Source organism: Cryptotermes secundus, unplaced genomic scaffold (assembly GCF_002891405.2).
Source record: "Cryptotermes secundus unplaced genomic scaffold, Csec_1.0 scaffold655, whole genome shotgun sequence".
Taxonomy (NCBI): domain Eukaryota; kingdom Metazoa; phylum Arthropoda; class Insecta; order Blattodea; family Kalotermitidae; genus Cryptotermes; species Cryptotermes secundus.
This window is the reverse complement of record NW_019726234.1, coordinates 945,394-968,244: the sequence shown is the minus strand read 5'-3', so window position 1 is coordinate 968,244 and position 22,851 is coordinate 945,394. Positions and strand designations below refer to the sequence as shown.

The 22,851-nt window shown below is 41.4% G+C and overlaps 1 protein-coding gene across 3 annotated transcripts in view; it reads right to left on the bottom strand.

Annotated features, from left to right (window-relative positions):
* Positions 1-20,817, bottom strand: part of LOC111864052 — a 102,168-nt gene extending 81,351 nt beyond the window's left edge. The window contains exon 1 of one of the 3 annotated variants that reach the window (XM_023851008.2): positions 20,798-20,817. Coding sequence is in view for 1 of the 3 variants with exons in the window: in XM_023851006.2 (XP_023706774.1) it covers positions 14,168-15,485 (1,318 nt within the window). In the remaining 2 variants the exon portion in view is untranslated. Of the gene's footprint in view, positions 1-14,167; positions 16,159-20,797 lie in introns of those variants that run through there. The other 2 variants (XM_023851006.2, XM_023851007.2) reach the window with 2 other exon arrangements.
* Positions 20,818-22,851: the final 2,034 nt, after the last annotated feature.

The following is a 22,851-nucleotide window of genomic DNA, read 5'->3' as shown; positions in this document are numbered from 1 at the left end:
TTGCAATGTTGAATTCATAGCATGTATATTAATATAGAAATTTCGAAATCTTGCATATTTCTTTACGTCCATTGTATATTTGTTTAAAACTAAGACAACAACTTAGCGTAAAGCAGCAATAATGCTGCTGATCTATATTCGGACGGCACTAAGTTCAAACCTGGATCAGATTATTAGCTATCTTGACAGAGGTTTTTCATAACTCTACCTCGGTTCCCAAGCAAGTGCCAGGATAATATCTTAAAATATAAAAGAACGTGTCCTTCCACCTCGTTTCCAATTCATTTTTTTTAATCGATTCTACATGGCCTGAATTGGCCGATCACGGTAGCCAAGCGGTCTAAGGCATGCACTGCCTTCGCTCGCTCTGAAGCCGGGATCGTGAGTTCGAATCCCACTCAGGACATGGATGTTTGTGTGCGTTTTTCTGTGTTTGTGTACAGGTAGTGGCCTTGCGACGAGCTGATCACTCGCCCAAGGAGTCCTACCGAATATGTAAGATCTAGTAAACCGAAGTGAAACGGAGAGTTTCATGGAGGTAGGCCTAGGCCAAAATTGGGGCTGTAGCGCCACAGAAAAAATATATATATATAGCCTGAATTAGTCACAGTTACTGAAATAAACTACGTACATAAATTTTGAAGCAATTCCTTTCATTATGATGACTGCAGAAACACTGAAATAAGGGAACACGAAATTTGTCACTGTAACAGTTTAAACGAGACTACATTATTTGGTCCTGTTATATGATTCTTATTGACAATTACAAACATTGCAATTATGTGGTGTGCTTAACCCTATAAAGCCCAGTGGTTGCTATAAGTGCCACATGTTTCGTATACCGAAACTTTACATTCTGCTCACAATATGCGTTTGCATATTTCGTATGGTTCTCACGGTAAACAGCGACTGTTTCGCTAAACAACTTTAATAGCCTGACCTTCTAGCAGAGACATAATGTGTTTTCTGTGAGGTCCGAATTGAATTTTTATATAACACTTATAAGAAAGTCCGTTTTAAAGTTTTAATATGAAATCAGAACTTGGTTTAATCCGACTTTGTTTCCAATTTCTGAACCGATTTGCTGATATCAGCCACATAGAAATTCGAGGCCAAAGGCCTTGGTCTATTTTTTTTATTGCTAGTGGGGTGGGACAAAGTCCCTTGTACTGCGGCCACTTCTGGCCTATTGTACCGACCCCAGATGATAGGTGAGGGTGATTGTGGAGCAATTGGTGGAATGAAGATTGGCAGTTGAAACCCAAGTACTCGGAGAAAACCTGCCCAGCGCCACTTTGTCCACCCCAAACCCCACTGGACCAGATCCGGGATCGAACTCGGGGCGCCGCGGTGGGAAGCCAGCGACTAACCGCTTGAGCTATGGTGCGGCCCATGGCCTTGGTCTAAGAGAGTATGTTCTTAAAGTTCACACTGATACCATGTCTGTGAGTCCTACTCAGATCACGGCTGAATATTTGTCCATGATTTTACATGAAGTACTTTGTTGTGCTGAGAAGGTAGATGCCACTTGATCAGTTTAACATCCTTCAAAGATTCGCACCTTTATGTAATGTAAACTTAACCCACTACTTTATGAGATAATGTGAAATGACATGCAATTAAATCCACATGTTTGTTTAACAAAAATACTCCGCTCACAGAGTTATTGCAACATAATTAAAACAGGTATTTTATAATTACGAAGAGTTCTGTACTAAGATTTATGTTACAAACAGATAACTTGCTGCGGCTTAAATGGAAGTGAAATCAACAATTTTTAGAAAAATCGAAATTCTACTAAAATTAAATAGTTTCACCCACGAAGGAAACGGCTGTGTTTTATAAGAAAATTATTTGCGTGAAAGCGAAATATCAAGTGTGGTTCTTAACTCTAAAAGTTTAATTTAACGCTGTGTTTTGGAGCTTCTATGGAAGAAATTGGAGCTTCCACGGAAGAACTTGGAGCATAAATCTTTAGAATTGAAGTGTTATATAGGAAGGTCCATTACTCATAAACATGATATTTGTAGTAGATCATATGTCAGCTTTCGCATAAGACATAAGAGCGCACTGAAGGAACATCAACGAAGAGAGAGCTAACATGTTTGTGTGAGAGCCGAGTGGATCAGAACAAGATTTTTAAGTTGTTTATTTACAGCGCTCTTAGTACAAGGTCGGATAAGATATCTAATGGTTGTTAACCAGTTGATGGCATGATAATTTGCAGAAGATACCGAAGTACTCAGAGAAACTCCGCCGCAAGGCCACTTTCCACCACGAATCCCATTTGACTTGGGTTTGGAAACTGATAACCAACAGCCTTAAATAAAGCACTGACAATAACAATATTGTGACAACGGACTCCGTAGTCTAGGGGTAACGTTCCCACCTCATGACTCAAGGTACGCGGGTTCAAATACCCGGCGGAGGTCGTCGAATTTTTAAGGGCGGAAAAATTCAGGGAACAAGTCCTCCGGGAGGGACTTTAAGCCGTGGGTCCCGTGTCGTAGCTTTACGGCACGTAAAAGAACCTCATATCTCCAAAGGAGGTCACTGAGCCAAATTAACGGACGTTTCCCGCCCAACAGGAGTCTCTAATACCTCTGGTAGATGGGGGAAGATGGTGTAGTGCTGGGAAGTCTGCTATATCTAGGAGGTTTATTTCCTGTAATAGGAGAATATCTGCTCGTTGTCGCTTGGCATATAAGGGCAAGTGATTCTGCTTTTCTAGTCATTTAAGCCTTGTACGTTGAGGGTGAGTATCTTGACCATAATGATGAGTCGTAGAAAGTACATATGTTGGTATCTTTTAAGGTATGTAGTGGTCGCTTCTTGTGTTGTGATTTTTTTTTGTTTCTTTGAGACTATCAATTATACGTTTCATCCTTCTACGTAGGTTGTAGTCTTTCGTATGAAACAGATTCTCCTCCAGCGTGCTGACAAGTTCTGTAGTGTTGGTGGTGTGTTCTTTGGCTACTATTTTGGGGGTTTTCTGTCTTCTACAGGCTTTGAGGAAGTGTGAAAATGTGTTAATCGATATGGGATGGTTGCCTTGTTCTCTTAAGTTGTCGCATAGAATGTCTATGGCTTTATGGTCTGCTATTTTTGTTTTGTCTTTTGGAGTTGTTGGCGTTGTATTTCTGTGTGGCTCTTGTAGATCTTCAGTGTCGTCAGAAAGTAGTGATTCCAGATCAGTGCAATTTTTTCCTTCTATTGTTTCCATTGATTCATGTGTATTTTGTGGATGTTGTTGCTGTTGTTTGTATCCTCGGTTAGTTTTCTTAGTTTCGAAGGTTTGGGGTGTGGGGCGGGGAGTGCAGGGTTCTGGTGTTGCATCGTCCATTCTCTCCGACGCTTGGTGGTGTTCTGTATGGTGTTGCCGATCGTATGTCTGCTTGGAAGTTTGTTGAGCCTGAGGCTTCGAAGTGAGGGGAACGTGATCTTTATGCAGCATCTTTGTTGTTATGTTTGTGTTTTCCGTTGGTTCGATTCTCTGTCGTGGCGGAGTAAGTACAAGGAAAATCGTTGTGTTGTCCATGGTGGGTGCTTAGTTCTTCGTGCTGGCTTCCGGCGGTGTTATGATGGCGGATTGTGGAGGAGGGTGCGTTGTTCTTCCTGCTGGAGGTCCGCAAAGGTAATGGGCCTAATCTTGACTGGGCTTTTGTATGACAGTTTTTTCGACGTGGCCTGGTTTAGGGAAGTTTGTGCAGGTGATGTCGTCGCAAGAGACGTATATTACATAGCTTACTCCGTCATGTTCCACATTTATGGTGTGTGGTATTTTCTCCATGTTGGGTATGATCATGTACACCCGACGTCTGAATGACTTTATGTGCTTGAGGTCTGCATGCAGTGTGGATATAGAGAGATGGGAGATGGGGGACGTCACTTTCCCAAAGCTGTGCAACAATGACATGAGGGTTTCATTGGGGATGTCAGGCAGTACGTTGCTGAGCACTACTCGTTTAGACGCCATGATGTGTGGCCTGCATGCGATGAATATGTCGTCGACTTTGATTCTGCCGGGGCACATATCTCCCGTACATGGGTTTCTGTGGCCAGGTACACATATATCCGTTCACCACTTAGTCTGGATGCATATTTGGTGTTAATGCCTCCTATATTACCTGCTTTGGTTCGTAGACATTGCTCTCTTGTAAGACCATCTATTGCTTCGAAAATAACTCCGTGTTTTTGTGTGGGGTGTAGTTTGTTTCAGTGGGGCATGTCGTTGTCTGGGTAGGGTGTTTAGTGTGAGTGGGTGCTGTGTTGTTAGGAGTGGTTAGAGAGGGTTTTGGTTGTGTTGTATTACCTTATCGTTCTTGGCCATGCTGGATTGTAACGATTCCGTTTTCTGCAATGTTGTTTGTGTTGTCTGTGTTGTGGGTCAATATTTCATCAGGCTGGTCTCTCACTGTTACTGCGATGTCGTGGTTGTTGGTTTTGTTGTTTTGGTAGCAATTGTTGTTGTGAAAACTGTCAGTCATCGGTTCATCCTCTGTCTTGGTCATTGTTGTGGTTGGGGTGCAGTTGTTGAAGCTACAGGCCATTGTCCTGTCTGTTGACATAGCGCACTGTGATGACTACGCATGTACAGTTGCACTGCACTATTTTCGTGTTGTACACTAGCACACTGTTATTTGATAAATTATGGTTTTTGTATTTATATAATTAGGTTTTCAGACATGTAAACAACCTGGCTTTTCTATAATAGTAAGGTTGGTCCTTAGCACTGAGTAAGGTAAGCCTTTCACTGTTTACACACGGTTCACGGAGCGATGCATAAACACGTCCGCACTGCTCGGCGTCTGTAGATAGGTAGGTAGGTAGGTGGGTAGTAGGTCGTAGGTAGTAGGTATATGGGTGCATAGGTAGGTAGGTAGGTAGGAAGGTAGCTAGATAGATAGATGGATAGATGAGATGGTTGGGTTAAATTTGGTAAATATTTCACAACAATAAACGAACATAACCAATAGGAATTACATAATATATTCGGAAAAGCCATAATTTGAGTTTCGAAGATTTCGAAGGTTATGAAGCAAGTCGGATTGGCCCTTCATATTTTATAATTCAGGCTGCAGACTTGATGACTGAATTCTCCCTCTAAAATTCACCTTCGTTTGTTACCATGTTCACCACAGAGACCTATCAGGAAGATTACAATTCATGCCCTACGTCCAGTTGAGATCCATTTAATTATATCCCCTTTACGCCTAGATGTTCCACATTTTCTCTCCCACTCAGGATTCCGACTACAAATTTGTATCCATATCTTATCTATCTCATGCATAATACATCCCCCACCCATGTTACTCCCTGATTTCATCCTTTAACAATAGTTAGCACCATTTTACCAAAAAGGTAAACTACCATTTTTAACCTCTTACTCTGCCTGTCCAGTCATAAATACAGACTGTCTGTGCCATGTTTACAGTACAGAGGGGTTTGAATTGTTTGTTGGGGAACAGTTGGTACTAACGAATTACACCTATCAAGTATCTATAAATAATAAACTTAGTCACGTAAAACACACAAGGAATCGCACGTTTACGTAAGAAACAGTAGTGAACATTTAATATTATAAACTATAAGTAAGGACATTTAAGAAGTATTAATCAGCAAGGACTGTAAGAGATGCAATTCAGTGCAAAAGGCTAACAGGGAAACTAGAAACACGCAAGAGACATGGAGCATAATTTTTATTTTAGGTTTTCACGATGTTTCACTTTTGATGTCTTTCTTTCCTTGGGTCCTTGCACCATGTGGGTATGGGCAGTGTTATCGACGTTTCGGGAGTACATTATGTTCCAATCTTCACCGTTACCACATGGGTCTATTGAAACAAGAACCTGGATATTATCTGACACACACCTTACTCATTTCGACCCTGAAGACGGAGACAACATGTACTTCCGAAACGTCGGTAATACTCCACTTCCTCTCAGACCAAAGATCTAAGAATGAACACACAAAACACTCGTATCTCAAAAATTGAAAAGGATATTTGAATTCTAGTTGTCACTAAAAACCAAATTATATTTCCGAAATTCACATACGCGACGTACGTACAAGAATGACTCAAAATCCTGATTGACAGGAGACAGGTGTATGTACAAAGAGACGGACAGGTTAGTTGTACATATGCGCACAGGTTGACTAAAATTATTAGTCTTGACAGACTTGCTCGGGCGCTGGTGCGACACGTCGCTCGGTATTTCTGACATGGCGACACCGGCGCCGGTTATGGGGCTCACTTCATTCCAGTTAGAATTAGTGTTTTTATTATAATGACGTTGACTTCGTTCGCAGTGCCAACAGGAGCGGAAGTGACGTTGTTCTAACTGGTTGAACGAATTACAACAGGTGAATATGTACATACTGTCCCCGTGACAAGTAGACCCATGTGTCAAATGCCTGAATGCACGTACTCACGAATAAATGAATCACTAAATCAACTGCACAGTTACGTTTGCGCCAACAGTAAATACGCATCAATCCATCTGTTTCTAATGAACTCCGAATTTCAAAATTAACCTTGTTCACAGAGGTTTAATAGTTCTCATCCTTCTAAAGCCGGGTATCGATTGCGCGCGGCTGCCACGCGATGCAATGTTCGTTGCTTTGCCTCACAAAGTAGACATCATGTTGCCGCGCGAGGCAGAACGAACACTGCCGCGTGCGAACTTGGCGCGTGTCGAGCCAAATCGGAACGGTTCTTTGTCCGGCGGCAAAAAAGTATTTCAGTGTACACTGCTTTCAGTTGAGGCGGTCTTGTGGTGTTCCGATGTTTCTTTCGCGGAAAAATGGAGAATGAAAATTGTCTAGCTCTCATACAGCTTTATAACTCTAAACTGGTATTGTGGAATTCAAAAAGTGCTAATTACCGTAACAAAAGTATACTCGAGAACGCATGGAAGGACATAGGTGACGAAATGAAAATGGCAGTTCAAGATTTAAAGAAGAAGATGAAAATTTTTTGGCTTCATACAGAAGAGAAGAGTCGCGAATTAAGAAGTCTCACATAACTGGTTCTGGTACATTCGCGTAAAATTTTTATTGTACCTTCCACTAATTCAAATGTCATGCTTCACATAAGTCTGTTTCCATATTGCATTCGCTGCCGGTACTTTCCTTCATCCACCAAAGCACTTTTCGTTTCCGTTTCTTTCTTCCTTCGATGTTGAACATGAACATAAAGGTAGCCGCTGCACACGCAGTGTTCATGGTGATCTCACGAGAACTGAGGAACAGCATCGATCAACAGCCGTACGAGGCTGCCGCGCTTCGATGTAGAACACGAACACTGTAAAAAACTAAAGAGTTTGCCGCGCAAGAACAGCTACGCGCTGCAGCTGCGCGTAATCGATACACAGCCTAAGAATTCAATCTCTTCCAGCAACAACGCACTTAAAGAAAAACACTAAACTAACTAGTTAAAATCCATGGGACATAATTCTTACTGACATGCTGATAGTGGTCCGTCTGGTCAAGGAACCTGCGCTGAGACAAATAATTCCAGTGCACATCCTCACGTATGATCCGTCTGAATTTCATCCTCCCATCTAAATAGATTAGCCGGTCACGGTAGCCGAGCGGTCTAAGGCATGCACTGTCTTCACTCGCTCGGAAACAGGGATCGTGGGTTCGAATCCCACTCAGGGCATGGATGTTTGTGTGCGTTTTTCTGTGTTTGTCTACAGGTAGAGACCTTGCAACGAGCTGATCACTCGCCCAAGGAGTCCTACCGCGTGTGTAAGATCTAGTAAACCGAAGTGAAACGAAGAGTTTCATGGAAGTAGGTCTAGGCCCAAATTGGGGCTGTAGCGCCTCAGAAAAAAAAATCTAAATAGATTATCTGCATATGGGCTCAAAGTCAACATTTCTCTTACTCCTTGATATGTTCACCCTAACACTAAGAAATATTTTTTATTTACGGGAGAGAGACAATGCGAAATTTATAACGAATGTGACCAATAGGTAGAGATAATTATCACCAAGTTCCTCACCTTACGGAGACCGCTATCAGCAACTTGCAATTTTTTTAAAAATTGGAAGCAAAGAAGTAAATTGCCTTATTGCTGACAGAGTAAAGGATTCTCAAGAAGAAACATACTTCATTAGGTTATTATTTATGATAGTTATTCGGAAAGTAACCTCCGTTTATTTTAGGAAACTAATGTAGGAGCGAGGGAGAGCTCGCGCATGCGTGGTAGTGTGTCACATGACTCACTACTTTGTTAACCATCACATAAATGGCGACCTAGTGTTCCTTCTTATCTCCACAGAGACAGACATTATGTGTCCTGCGATTGATAAACCCGCTATCAGAGAAATTCGCCTGTTATCCGCTTTCTTCATTCTAAAACATTAACATTCGTTCTGCGGAAATCCATCGTGAATTATTCATAGTTTACAGCCAAAATATAATGAGTGAAGGAACTGGAACACAATGTTGTAGAACGTTCAAAAATAGGAGGGCGAAGAAACGTTCACGATGAAGAGCGAAGTGGTCGGCTATCTGTAGTGAGTGATGATCATGTTCAAAGTGTTGACAAAAATATTGTGAAAGACAGAGCTTCACAATTTCAGAACGTTCGTGTGAATTTTCACAAATATCACGTACTGTTATCTACAAAATTATAACAGTAAGGCTAGGCTATCACAAGTTCTGGGCAAGATTGGTTCTGAAAATGGTCACGGGTGCACACAAAAGGCAGAGAATGGCTTCAGCTTTGACTTTGTAGAGCGATACGGCTAAGATGGCGAAGAATTTCTCAATCATATCGTAGGATTAACAGGTGATGAAACGTGGGTTTTATTTGTGAATGTTGAAACCAAAGCGCAGTCAAACCAGTGGATGCACACATCGCTCCGAGCGACTACCACCTGCTTGCTTGCCTGGAGAAGTGTTTGGGATCACAGCGCTTCAACAATAATGAGAAGTTGATTTAAGGTGTCAAAACATGTCTGAGCTTACACGCGGCAGACTTCTTTGATATAGATATACAAAAACTGATTCCACTATATGACAAGTGCCTCAATTCCGGTGGCGGCAACGCTGAAAAGTAGCCTAAGTATGTACGTGCTTATTTTGAATGTAATAATTCTTTTCATTGCTAGTTTTTAGTAGCTCGTCGGAGGTTACCGAATAGCTCCCGAATTTCCTTATTTACATAGGCAGTTAATTAGTTGGGCAGCAGAAAGGTCACGGGTTCACGTCCCGATGAGGTCATTGGAATTTCTTAAATTGCCCTAATCCTTCCAGTCGCACTATGGCCCTGCTGTCGACTCAACCGCACCGGCTGACAACCTTGCCGCCATCTTTGAGTCGATTGTCTAGAAAATGTGAGACCCTCAACGTCTCACAACGCCATGGGCCTTCACGGCCTGGTACAGGGATAGCTTTACTTTTTTACTTTTTACTTGTTTGTTAGTTTGTTAGTTAGTTAGTTAGTTAGTTAGTTAGTTAGTTAGTTAGTTAGTTAGTTTATCACTTACTTAGTTCTATTTCATTAAGATTTAAGATTCGTGGCCCCAGTGGTGCTCAAGTCTTCTTGGTTTTCATACTCAAACTCCATCGATTTAAGTCTGGCAAAGAGCAACAATATTATCCATTTGAGGTTTCGATTTTCACGACGGTGACGCCTTCCGGATGTGGCGCCACTCAGTTAAGTTTTCATGTGCCATCTTTTTGGAGGAACCTGCTGTATCCATTTCAGAGCACAGGACTAGTCTGCTCGTCCCATAAGACAGTAATTTTCAAAGTCACACCTGTTTCAAATATCTTCTTCATGTAGATCCCATTTACAATTTAAATACAAATGTAAGCATATCCATATACTTCTCAAATTTTACACACATTATTATTCCCGTTAGTAATAATAATAATTCAATTCGATTGAAGTTTTATTTATTTACATGAAGACTTAACAGCCCAGATGTCAATTACAAAGTTAGTACGAATACGTAGAGAGAAACAAAAAAAATTAAAAAAACATAATACAAAATTAGGCAGTTTTTATAATACCGCTTATAATACAACAATTAATAATAATAATAATTTCATGAAAATCAAACCTATATGTGACAAAAGTACATATGCAAAGGCTATGTCATTATGTGGCGAGAAAGAATAATATTAGTACATACTACATAGAAGTACTGTAATAATAATATTAGTAACAGCAATTATAAAGTATTATAAAATATGATTAAGGAGGAAATTCTATCTCACATCTGTTAATTACTGCTTTAATTCGTGGAGGAATGAAGGTAGCTCATTTCGTGCCAGAACTTTGCGCAATAGCAACTTGAAATGTTGTAATCTGTACCCGCATCTCTGTCTTTCCACATGCTTCATGATGCTCAAAGTACTCTGTATCTTGATAATTTCGCAAAGATCAAACGGTAACAAGAGGTAGCAGTTCTATATCGAGCGTGAAAAGTGGGCCACAAAATGGTTTTTAGTCTGCTTTTTCATTCATGTAAAGCATATTTAGACCTTGCAGTTGAGACACGTGGGCCCTGAACTAGCGAAAAAACGTTTCAAGTAAAAGTAGAACAGGGTGCCTCACCACTTCACCCTCATTACCGCCACCTCCCCATGCGGCCTGCTTGTTGGTTTCATCACTTCATTCACACGATACTATTAGTTTTGTTAAATTACTTACAATATAAAGACTGAATATATTCTCACTATCATTTACTATGCATTGTGACGAATATGACTATTAATAGGCAAGGGTTCGGTAAGTACGTTCCCGCTGCAAAGGATAAACACAAGAAAAACAGAGTAACAAATGAACTGTAAGACACGGTGACTTATATTCGGTTGCCCCGAAGTTACAGAAGAGCTTTTTCTTATTGCTAGTGGGGGGACTAAGTGCTTTGTACTGCGGCCACTTCTGGCCTATTGTACTAGCCTCAGATGATAGGTGAGGGTGATTGAGGAGCAATTGGTGGAATGAAGATTGGCAGGGGAAACAGAAGTACTCGGAGAAAACCTGCCCCACAAATCCCACTTGACCAGACCCGGGATCGAACCCGGGCCGCCGCGGTGGGAAGCCAGCGACTAACCGCTTGAGCTATGGCGCGGCCCTTATAAACCCTTGATGCAGACGTCACATGTTCCCTTGATCTCATTTTCAATGTCGGTTAAATTTTCACTGGGCGAGTGCCACAGAATCATAGGAGTTGAGGCAAAGATCGGCAGGCAAATCGTAAGCCCAGCCGTCGTGTTTCGGTCACCGGAAGCCAGAAATAGGCGCGGACAGCAGCTGGGTACAATTCCATACACATGGAGCCTGCCACATGTAATCATGAACGGCGCTCCTGTCTTCACATTCCACGTGTACATGAGTGTGTGACAGAAAATAGGACCTAGAAACCTTGCAGTATGGTGCTGTTTTCTACACAACCACTTCAGTTCAGTCTTAAAGAAGTTTGTTTATTTCGGTTTATAGGCGCAGTCATTAAGCAGATACTGTCAGCGTCATACAAAATGTAACCAGTAAATTAACATGTGAATGACTGGTGCTAGAATTGAAGACAATGATTGGATTAAATTAAATGTTATGTGGAGGAACTGGATGAACAAAATAAGTTCTTCATATGTTAATACTATTGTGAAATGTGGACTCATTGCTAGGAGACGACTCGGTAAACAAGCCCGCAACAAATACACAACCAACAGTAGAGTAAACCCATTTCTATGCGACGCCCACTATACTTGCGCACAACAATAAAACCGATGTTGCAAGAGGTGTTTTCTATGTGGGTTCACATACAGCCATTGCTAGGCAAAGGATGTGTTTTCTGTGCTGTGGTCAGACCCGGGGCTATACAATGAGAAGACAACAATAATTGACAGTTGAGGACCTACCCATGTGGAGGCCGGGTCGAATGCTTCCACCGTGAATCTGCGAGTCGTAGGAGGCGACGAAAAGGAAAGTCTCAAATCTGAGAGAGTAAAATATGGTCACAAGTCCCAAGGGACTCGGACCCGAGAAAGACTGCATTGGCAAGGGCCAGCAGCATATACAAAACACAGACCCGTCTCCTGTCGTCAGAGAGGGAGCCCCGCAAAATCAAAACCGTAATTGTCAAACAGCAATAAAAATTTGGTCATGGGCCCAAGATGGGGCACGACACCAAGACTTACTGACTGACCGACCGTCAGTCGAATTGTGACTTTGACTTAAATTGACAGTTTATTTGGAAGTCAGAATAGTTTCAGTGGAGTGCTCAGTCGAAAGAAGTGTGTCAGATAGTGATTTGTGATCTTTCTACTATGGTCACATCCAATGTAATATTAAAATAGTACAGTTCCTCTATAGAAAGTGGATTTCGGAGTTCAGCTTCAGCGTTCGCGTTATACGCGAAACTGATAATTATCTAATTTTGAAATCCGTATTATTATGTATGGGGCACCCTGTAGTGTAGTTGGTTCAGACATTATGCTACAAACCGGAAAATCTCGGGTTCGATATCCGATGAGGTCATTGCATTTTTTTAAATTTACCTAATCCTTTCAGCCACACTATGATCATCAATTATTAATTTTATAATCTATATGTGATTTCACTTTGTCTTGAACCGGATTATCTGAGAGATAAATAGAGTGTTCCAGGTGGAAAGGTCAATATTCTGGAGTTCATAGTATCGGTCATTCTAAGCAAAATTTTTATATATACATGTGTCTTATTCCGAACTGTTTCCGAAGTAGAAATATTTCACTGTACAGTTGCAAAATTATTAATAAAGAGATATTACGTAATGTTTCTAATATTAGTATTTATTGTTCAAATGACAAATTTGACACAGTTTACCCAGTATAAAACATTTTAGATAATTCGACCGTTACATCAATGCAGTTCGCAAATAGTGTGAGCACATGGCGTGTTGCTCGTCTGTACAGTGGAATAGCTCTACCTCGGAAACCGTTCTGAATAGGACACATGTACAGACATAATTTTGATTAGAATGGCCGGGACTATGAAGTCCCAGAATAGTGACCTTTTTTCTTGGGACATTCTCTATAGTCGTTCTACCTACAGCCATAGGACTTGAGTGCAGTGTATTCAGCAGACTAAGGGAGGGAAATTGCTTCCCGATGTATTTATTTGTAAGTTGGAAGAGCTGTTCCATTTTATCAATCACTCATGAATCTGAGCCATTCTTGAGAAGCCGCCAAATCTTGAGCTACTCAAGAACTTCCCAGCATTTTATGGAACCCGAATGTTCATTACCGTGTCCATAATAGTCCTCCATTGGTCCCCATCCTGAGCCAGATCGATCCAATCAATAGCATCCCATCCTATCTCTCTAAGATCTATTTTAAAATTGGCCACCCAGCCACATCTTGTTCTTCCTAGTGGCCTCTTTCCTTCTAGCTTTCCCACCAATATCCTATGTGCGTTCCCTTTCTCCCCCTTTGTGCTACATACTTTTCCCATCACATCCTCCTTGACTCGATCATTCTATATACTTGGAGAAGAGTACAAGTTATGAAGCTTCTCATTATGCATCTTTCTCTAACTTCCTGTCACTTCATCTTTCTTGGATCCAAATATTCTCAACACCCTGTTCTCAAACATCCCCAGTCTATTCTAAATGGTTCTGACGATGGTGTATAACCCTCAGAATTACTGCGGGTTTAGGCTTTTTCTTCCGTCGGATATTCTAGAAACTAGAAAACACGACACTTCGGAAACTGGATGTGTTTCCACCCTCAGGTGAGGGGAAGACACCTACTCAGTTGGTTCCCTTAGAAAGAGTTAACCTCAGTCACTGAATCTGACAATAGTTGTCCAGTGATTGAAGTTAACTCTCTCTAAGGGACCCAACTGAGTAGGTGTCTTCCCCTCACCTGAGGGTGGAAACAGATCCAGTTTCCGAAACGTTATGTGTTCTAGTTTCTAGAATACCGGACGATGGAAAAAGTCCAAAACCCAGTAATTCTGAACCCTCAGTCTATGATCCTCACTTAATGTCAGAGACTAAGCTTCACACCCATACAGAACCACAGGTAAAATATAGTTTTGTGTACTCTAATTTTTATGTTGGTTTTTTTTCTTTCGTTTTACATTTTTCACAAAATTACCTGCCGTCCCCCCAATCATAGCGACTCGTGTTCCAATTGAATGCAACAAAATTTATGACAACTCACCGTAATCGGCGAGCATGTCTGCAAGGTTCAGGTCCATATCAAGGTCTTCAGAAGATGAAGATGAAGAAATTGTAGTAGCGAGTGGGAGGGTAAAATCAGCAAGGGGGTGCTGACAGGTCATGTAGCCAGGAGACTGACCCACCGAGGAGCACGCTGACGATGAGTGTCCACTGATAACAGAATCTACGGGGCTTACACTTAGCAAATTGTCGCCGCAAGGCACCTTCAGGTATCGCGTATCTTCCCCGCCCCCAATTCCGCTGTCCTGTGACTTGGCTTCCGGCAACATCACAACAGACGCCTTTTCCCATCTAAATGCCTCTTTCACTTTAGTCCACTTGGACACTTTGGCTTTAGTGCCACCAGCGATTCCAAGGGCCGGTATCCCTTGCAGTTTCGTCTGAAGTTTAGTTGTCTCACACATTTCATGCCCAAACCTCCCGCCCCTAACTTTATGTCGTTTTATCTCTGCAATTCCGACTGATCTGCTGCGTTCTCGTTGCTGGTAACGTAAAAGCGACTGTCGAAACCTGCCATTTGTCATCGATTTGCATTTATTATTACGCTTGTTATTGGCAGAAATAGCCACTTGTTCATTCACGAGACTGTCTTCAGAGCCTTCTCGTTTCGGACTAGGGAAATTCTCCTCAACAATTCGGCGGTGTTCGTGCCTTCTAGCCGCAAACTGCCGGTGCTGTTGAAGAGTGTGCAGAAAGGCAACGTCCTGAAATTCTCGCCTCTTTGTTTCCTCTTGCAATTGTTTGTGCATTTCTTGAAGGTTCTTCAAATCTTCTAAGTACTGGACGCGCCTCTGAAGCTTGGAGTTTTGTTCCCTCAGGTCTCCAAGTTGTTCCATCAGTTTACACAAATTATCTAAGTGGTCGAGGCCTACTTTAGCACCGCCCCCTGATGATACATTTCCCGTATACGAGGACATTGATCTCATCAACTGAGGTTGTACCGATTTTTGTTGTGACTTTTGTTTTTCTTTCGCGCCTGTAGATGCAGCGGGAAGAGACATGAGGTACTCCAGGAACTCGTCTTCCTGTTGCAATGCATCACTTATAAGCTTCTTGCGGGCAGATTCACTCTCCGGACACTCAAATGAGATTTCCTGCAGATGTGGAGGCTTTACTTGCGTTTCCTGCGCACTCTCGTCTTTTATTTGATCGGCAGGAGTGCTAGATGGCCGTGCTTCTGGACTCTCTGCTTCTTCCTTTATCATTTCTGTCGGCGATTTACATGCAGTTTGCTCCAGCCTTTCGAAATCGGAATGTTCCTGCTGAGACACGCTGTTGGTACACTTTTCTTTCTCCATAGCGAAATTTAAGGCAGAAACAGCAGAGTTTCAGTTGCAGGAACTCACTTCTTTTCAGTTCGCATGCAAGGGAATACCCACCACAACATTGCAAGCACTAACTTACTAACAAACATTGCACACAAATCTACATCTTACGTGAAACAATTATAATAAATATTTACACCTTAGATAGTATTTTGAACCACATTCTTCTCATGTTTAATGACATTCCTGCCCCGATTGAAATCCGATAATTAGCACGTGTGTATTCATGAGATTAAAAAACTGACTATTGTATTAATAATTCACTTTATGGTTGAAGTTTAATTTTTCTAATTTTTCTCTGGTATTTAAAATTGACGTCATTTTCGACATTTCTGTTTCGAATGAGATGTAGTTTGATTAAAAATTACTGTTTTCTTCATGCCAGATGTCACACACTGTATATAAATGTTACTTGTACCTTAACTTGCTCATTACGAATTGTGTTGTCACAACTCAATTACTGGTATATTTGTTCCTGCGTTTTTCAAAACATATTGAAGTTCGATATTCAGTGTTCAAAATTAACACTCGCGTTTAGTAGAGAACTGTTCTGAAAGCATCGCGTAAATAAGTATAAACACTAAATGTTTTTGCGAGGAACGTAATAACGCAGTTCATTTTTCGGGTTGCAATGCGTCGCCCCAACGTCGGCTCACGGACTGGCTGACTGACTGCCAGACCTCTTCGCGAGCCAACTTTTCTTCTTTCTTCTTTTCTCACGATCCTGCTTGAACCCCTTCCCCCACTCACCACCTTCCTACCCATAGCTATTCTAAAAAAAGGATCTTTTCTGGCCCAACCATTGAGAGATTGGAGCATACCTTCCTCGATCGAGATCATAGTTTTCTTGCAACGCCACTTGGCATATATTCCACTGGACTTCTTGCAATCATTTCTATTAGGAAAGCCATAATTTTATTTTTATACTAATGGAAATAATAGTTTGTGGGTAAATATATTAACATATACACGTACATTATAAAATTTAAAAGTAATGGACAGCAATAAAATTAATAACTTTAATTTCTCATTTCATTATGATGTGTCTGTTATAACAGACATTAAATTTTCACAGAGTAAACAAGATACTAAGTTATATAAAGCTATTGCTACATGCTTAATAAACTGTGAAAATTTGTTAAACGACTTCTGCGTCAGAGATTTGGTTTTCTATTGAGACAGAGTACTCCATAAATAAAACAAATATAAGATCCAAATAAAAAAAATGTTTACATAATTCCTGCACGTTCAAAGCAACACTTGGGTCTGCATTTGTTCAGTGTAATGGTGGGAACGCCAGAAGGAAAGAGACCTCTGGGAAGACCAAGGTGTAAGTGGATGGACAATATTAGAATGGATCTTAGAGAGATAGGATGGGATAGTATGGATTGGATAGATCTGGCTCAGGATAGGGACCAGTGGAGGGCTCTTGTGAACACGGTAATGAACCTTCGGGTTCCATAAAATTCTTGAGTAGCTGCAGATTTGGCGGCTACTCAAGAAGTGCTCAGCTCCATAATGAAGTAAGGAAGTAAGTAGTGCACACATCTAGCCCTTTCTTCTTATACAGTGCAATTTTTCCCACGTTTATTTTACCCCAGATTTGCTCATAACATTCTTATATTTCAATATTTATTTATGTTATCCGGTACAGACGGGACCGTCTTTGCCCGCTCGAACACTGGGGTCTTGGGTTCAAATCATCTTCAGACGTGGATGTCTGTGTGCGTTTATTCTGTTTGTGTTCTGTGTGTGTGCAGGTAGCGGCCTTGCGACCGGCTGATCCCCCGTCAAAGGAGAACTACCCACTGTGTGTAAGATTAAGAACCTGAAAAAGCGGCCAAATTTCAAAGGGCTCTAGAGCCATAGAGAGAGGGGGGGGGGACAGGCGGTCTCTCGTCCTTCCGGGTTTCACGGACTTATGAAGTTGAGCTTTTGCATTCATTGTCCAAGGATGGGTATTATTCTTTAGCAACTAGCCTCTCCGAAGACATCTCCACTCTTTCATGAGCCTGATTACTGAAACGAATCTATTTTCTGAGAAGACTTTTTTTAAAATAAAGCGTGGATATTGTCTGAAAAATTGAAACTTCGTTTTTCATTTGCAGTTCGTTTTGGTTTCTACCATATTGAAACAAACGAATAAATTTATACAAATGGTGATGCTTCTTACTTACTTATTTACTTAAAAGACCATGAAGGCCCATAGGGTTGTGAGATGTCGAGGCTTCCAAATTTTCTCTAGATAATTGGCTCACAGATTGCCGTAAGGTTGTCAGCTTTACGCGCCGGCCGCCCTTTACCCCCCAGGAATATTCCTGGTACTCATTTCTGTCAGAGGCTGAGTCGACCCCCGAGCCATAGTACGGTTGGAAGGATTATGTAAATTAAAAAAAGAAATCCACCTCATCGGGACTCGAATCCGCATCCTCCCGGCTTGTAGCACAGTTCCTCAACCAACTATGCTACCGCGTACCCCATTCACTTACTTACTTACTTCAAACATCTCGCCTCAGGCTTTTCGGGGTTTCTTCAGTGTCTCCAGAAAACTCCCGGGATAGGACCTCTAACTACACCGCAGTTACTTCTTATGACTTCCGTTACAACTCATTTTCATTTCCATTAAAATCATTCGACGCTATATACTGAGAGTTACTGGTCGAGCCGTTACATTAAACTACAAGAAACACGCTGAAAGATGTTCTTAATAAGAAAATTACTTCGTAATGACGAACGTAATGCAAATTAGCCTTCTTGAATCAGAAAGTATTACGTGGGGATAGGTAAGCTTTCTGGTTTCCAATTTTTATAGCAATTTAACTTTATTTAATCTAGCACCGTTAGAAAAATTTATTCTAGGAATTGCTTGGCAGCGCGCAAGAAACTCCGCATTTCCACGGGACAATGTTTGGAAATCACTTATTTAAATGGCTTCCTAGGCCTTGTGAGTGGGTTAAGGAGCGGAAATAAATATTTACACATTCCCTACTTATACGCCGCTAACTCGGCACTGATTGGGTTAATGACCTATGTCCAGGACGCGGAAAATTCATCTCACCTCGAGACATGTTTACATGCCACAGATGTCGATGATTTTATCTGTGTGTTTCGAGGAACTGCTATGTTTCGATCGCATGAATGTTGTAACTTTTGTCTGCTAGAAACAAGGATGCATTGATGCTAAACTTCTACACATTGTATTTTTTTCGATAATTTACAATCAATGCGTAACGACAAGGGGGGTGCAAGCGATAGCGTAGTTGGTTGAGGCACTTGCTACAAGCCGGAAGGTCACAGGATCGAATCCCGATGAGACTGAATTTTTTTCAATTTACACGTACCTAAGTCTTCCAGCCGCACTATGGCCCTGGGGTCGACTCAGCCTCTAACAGAAATGAGTACCAGGAATATTCCTGGGGGTAAAGAGCGGCCGGCGCGTAAGGCTGACCTCACCGCCATGTGTGAGCCGACTTTCTAGAGAAAATTTGGGAGCCTCAACATCTCACAATCTTATGGGCCTCCAGGGTCTGTTGCACGAATGCTTTTACTTCTTTTATGGGTAACGACAGACATTGGAAGTAACAAAGATGGAAACTAGGAGAACATTCTGTAGAGTTCTGTACAAGAATTTTTGGGGCCTACGGTGCAATGAGTAAAACTGATTGATTGTAGTATACGTAACAATGTAGTGTCTGCTGTACAGTTTATATTATTACTATTATTTTTATTGCTAGTGGGGTGGAACTAAGTCCCTTGTACTCCGGCCACTTCTGGCCTATTGTACCAGCCCCAAATTTGAGTTTATATTAAGTGATTTTTATCATAAATGATCACCAGCGAATAATTTGGATCGATGTGGCCTTGATCTAGTTTACGATCCTTTTATTCATATGCAATAATTTAGGAAAACCAAGATTAATTCATTAAAATTGCTCGATTTACCGATAAAAATCCAATTAATTACAATCCAAACACAAATTCCTATCGCCATCGCATGCTTAATCCTACTAGATATAGACTACCTGGGATAGTGACTCGTTCATTCATTTAACGGCGCTTGTTATTCGTGACTACCAACACACGAAAAGCTCCGATTGGGGTTCAGCTGAAATGATTAGATTTGGAAGAATATAATATAAGGAAATACTTAACACAAGATAGCCTAGATCTCCTTTCCTAAAATATTGTGCATTTGACATATATAACGGTGATATTGGTCGCGAGATGGTTATACGAGTGTGTTGCGCCCCCTGTTATTGGTAACTTCAGGTGTGCTACGATATGTAGAACAGAACGGGTAGTGTACGTTGAATGAACGCATAAATAAGATTGGCCAAGAAATGTGTAAATATAAGGATAATAAAATTAAGAATATTTGTGCTTTGTAGAAATATGTACCATACGGACACCACTCCCGGAATAGTCGCTGCAGGAACAACGTAAATAACATTAAGTAATCTTGTCTGTAGGAGGTACAAAAAAACAAACTCCGTGGTTTTAGTCTGCAAGTGAACTATACGGACCGAGCAACCGCCGCTTGCAGGCGAAGTTAGTGCCGACTTTAGCGGATAGAGGGTGTCGCGTGGTCAGTGCAGCGAATCCCCACGGCCGTTAATTTCGGCTTTCTAGACCGGAGCCCCTCTTTCCTTGAAGTAGCTTCTCAATTATCCTCATGAGGTTGAGTTGACCCTGTTCCAGACCTACTACTTCTCAGAAAATCTGATAGCGTCGGGAATCGAAACCGGGCCTCTGGATCTGTAACCAGGAACTCTGACCATTAGACCACAGAGGAGGTCGTCTGTAGGAGGTATATTGCATTAAAATAGGTTGATATATCTGCAGAATTTAAGGAGAGAGAGTGAATATGATTAATTCAGTATTTAATCTCTGATTTCAATAAAAGGCAGATAACTGAATGGATAGTTGAGCGACTGTTAGCTTCCCAGAAGAATCTTTTTTCTTCAAGTTAGTACATTACTGATAAAACACATTAAAGCAGTGATGAGAATATGTCGTGGTCTGTTTTATGATAGAGTACACAGTCGCAGTGTATGCTGCTTCAGGCATGTGCACACGGTGATTAAGAGTCTAATGTAAGCTACGTGAACGGAGAAGTTCATGGAGGTAGGCCTAGGCCCACTGGGGCTGTAGTACCAAGGAAAAAAAATGTAAGCTACGGATTAAACATGTGTTATATAGGACCAAAGAGAAGTTATGGCTACAAACATACGTATATACAGTGTGTTAGAAATGGGTTACAGCCCCTAATGGGGTATAGTACTCACTTTAATGAGCGAAAATTCCCAGTATACATAATCCACAAATCAATAATTGCTGAGATATGGGTGGACATCTCAGGTGATCAAGTTTTTCGGATCAGTTGTCTTACCTAATAGATTAACGGGTTAATTATTTACCAGTACTTTTGGAACGTCTGCCTCTTCAACAATGATAACATAACATATATGGTTCATGCGTGACGGGTCACCAAATCACTTTCTCCACATTGGCAGTCAACACCTGAACCAGACTTTCGGTGAACAGTGGCTAGAGTTCGGAGGCCCAGTCAGCTGGCCTCCACGATCGCTTCTGGATTTTGGGCTGTGGGATCACCTAGAGACTTTGGTCTATACAGCGCTGATCAACGATTGAGATGTTTTACAGCAACGAGTGAGAACATCTCTCAGTGGATTCGAGGGAAACGAGAAATATTCTAAAGAGGGCACACCTCTGCGAGAAAGAGCTGAAAGATTTATCGAAATGCATGGGAACCGAGAAGAGCATCTGTTGTAGAGATCACATGAACATTGCTCATGCAGGCATTTGTTCCTGGGAATTTCTTGCTGGTTTAAGTGCGTACTAAACCCCCTTAAAGCTTTTAACCATTCATAACACCCCTAATTTTGCTCTTACCCACTGGGGGATTCTGGCATCAGCAGTTTTAAAACTTGGAAAAATAGTGTCAGTAAGTCGGCCAATCATTTCGTTAGGTACTTACTATGTAAGGTAGCCACTTAATAGTTTGTTACTTAGTTGGTCGGTTTATTTTTTACATTAACATCATCGTGATGAGAGCTTGAAAATGAAACTTATGTATACGTCTGTATGCTTGTAGACTCATGGCAGCAGAAAATGGTTAAGCCTTACTCTCCCATGAAACTACCATGTGGACGTGATTATATAAAAAAAATATACAGACAGCGCGCAGAAGCCATACAAAATCATAAAAATGCCAATGTTCGCAACATGAGACAAGGCGAAGCCCAGCACAGAAATATAGAAGGCTTAAAACTTGGCGGCGGTGACGTTCACAACCGGCCAAGTGTCTAAGTTGCCGTTGCAGCGTGGGATACCTAAGATAAGGCGCAATCTGTTGTGGTAAGCTTGAACTGACAGGGCCTTGTATATATTATTTATATGTACGTGTAAATTAGGTATTCATAATTTTTATATGAAATTTTATATATGAAGCTACATAGCGACAATGACTCAAACACGGACTAGATAAAGGGCAGATCCGTTCTGAAGTCAGGGGTCCGCCCCGTGTAAAAGAAATCATTGCAAGAGCCTAAACAACTGAAACATATCTGGTCATGACCCCCAAAAGGGCTTGACACCGAGACCGATAGGCTGACAGAGGATCGGTCGCGAAGTTACTTGAAATGGACTTCTGTTGAAGGATAATATTGGTTACTTCGTTCACTACTAAATAGTTTGGTAAGCTTTTTAACCTTTAATTTGCTGTTATTCAGTTATACAGTCGGTTGGTATAGTAACAGCGCTCAACATTATTTACTCGAGAGGTACCTGTTTCAATCTCAGCCAGGTTAGGACCGTCATGAAAAATGATCTTAAACAGTTTAAACTTAAGTTTGTAAGCAAATTTTCTACCTACCCTCCCCTCTGGAAAATTTTGGAGTTTCCCGTGATTTCAACACCCACAATCATTTTCGCTGATATCTCTAAGAAGACTTTCATCTGATTCGTTCGGAATACTCGTGCATTTAAGCCTTCTTCTGGACAAATTAATTACGAATAGGGATTCAATGCGCTGCAATACAGAGAGAGTGGTTTAATCTGATATATCGCCTGGCAGTCTGCATCACAACAGAAATGTCGAAATGAAACGTGTATGGCTAATAACATAAAGAGTCTCGAGGTGGCAGCACACAATGTAATAGCAGCTGTTATCGAGTTGTAAACAGTAGCCCCTAGCGGACAAACATGAAACACTTTCAGAAGCATCGGTGCAAGCGTGGATTTATAACGACCTATGGGTCCATGGAGTTATACGTTCCCGCAAAATTAACTTGAAATCTAGAGTAACAACAACTACCTC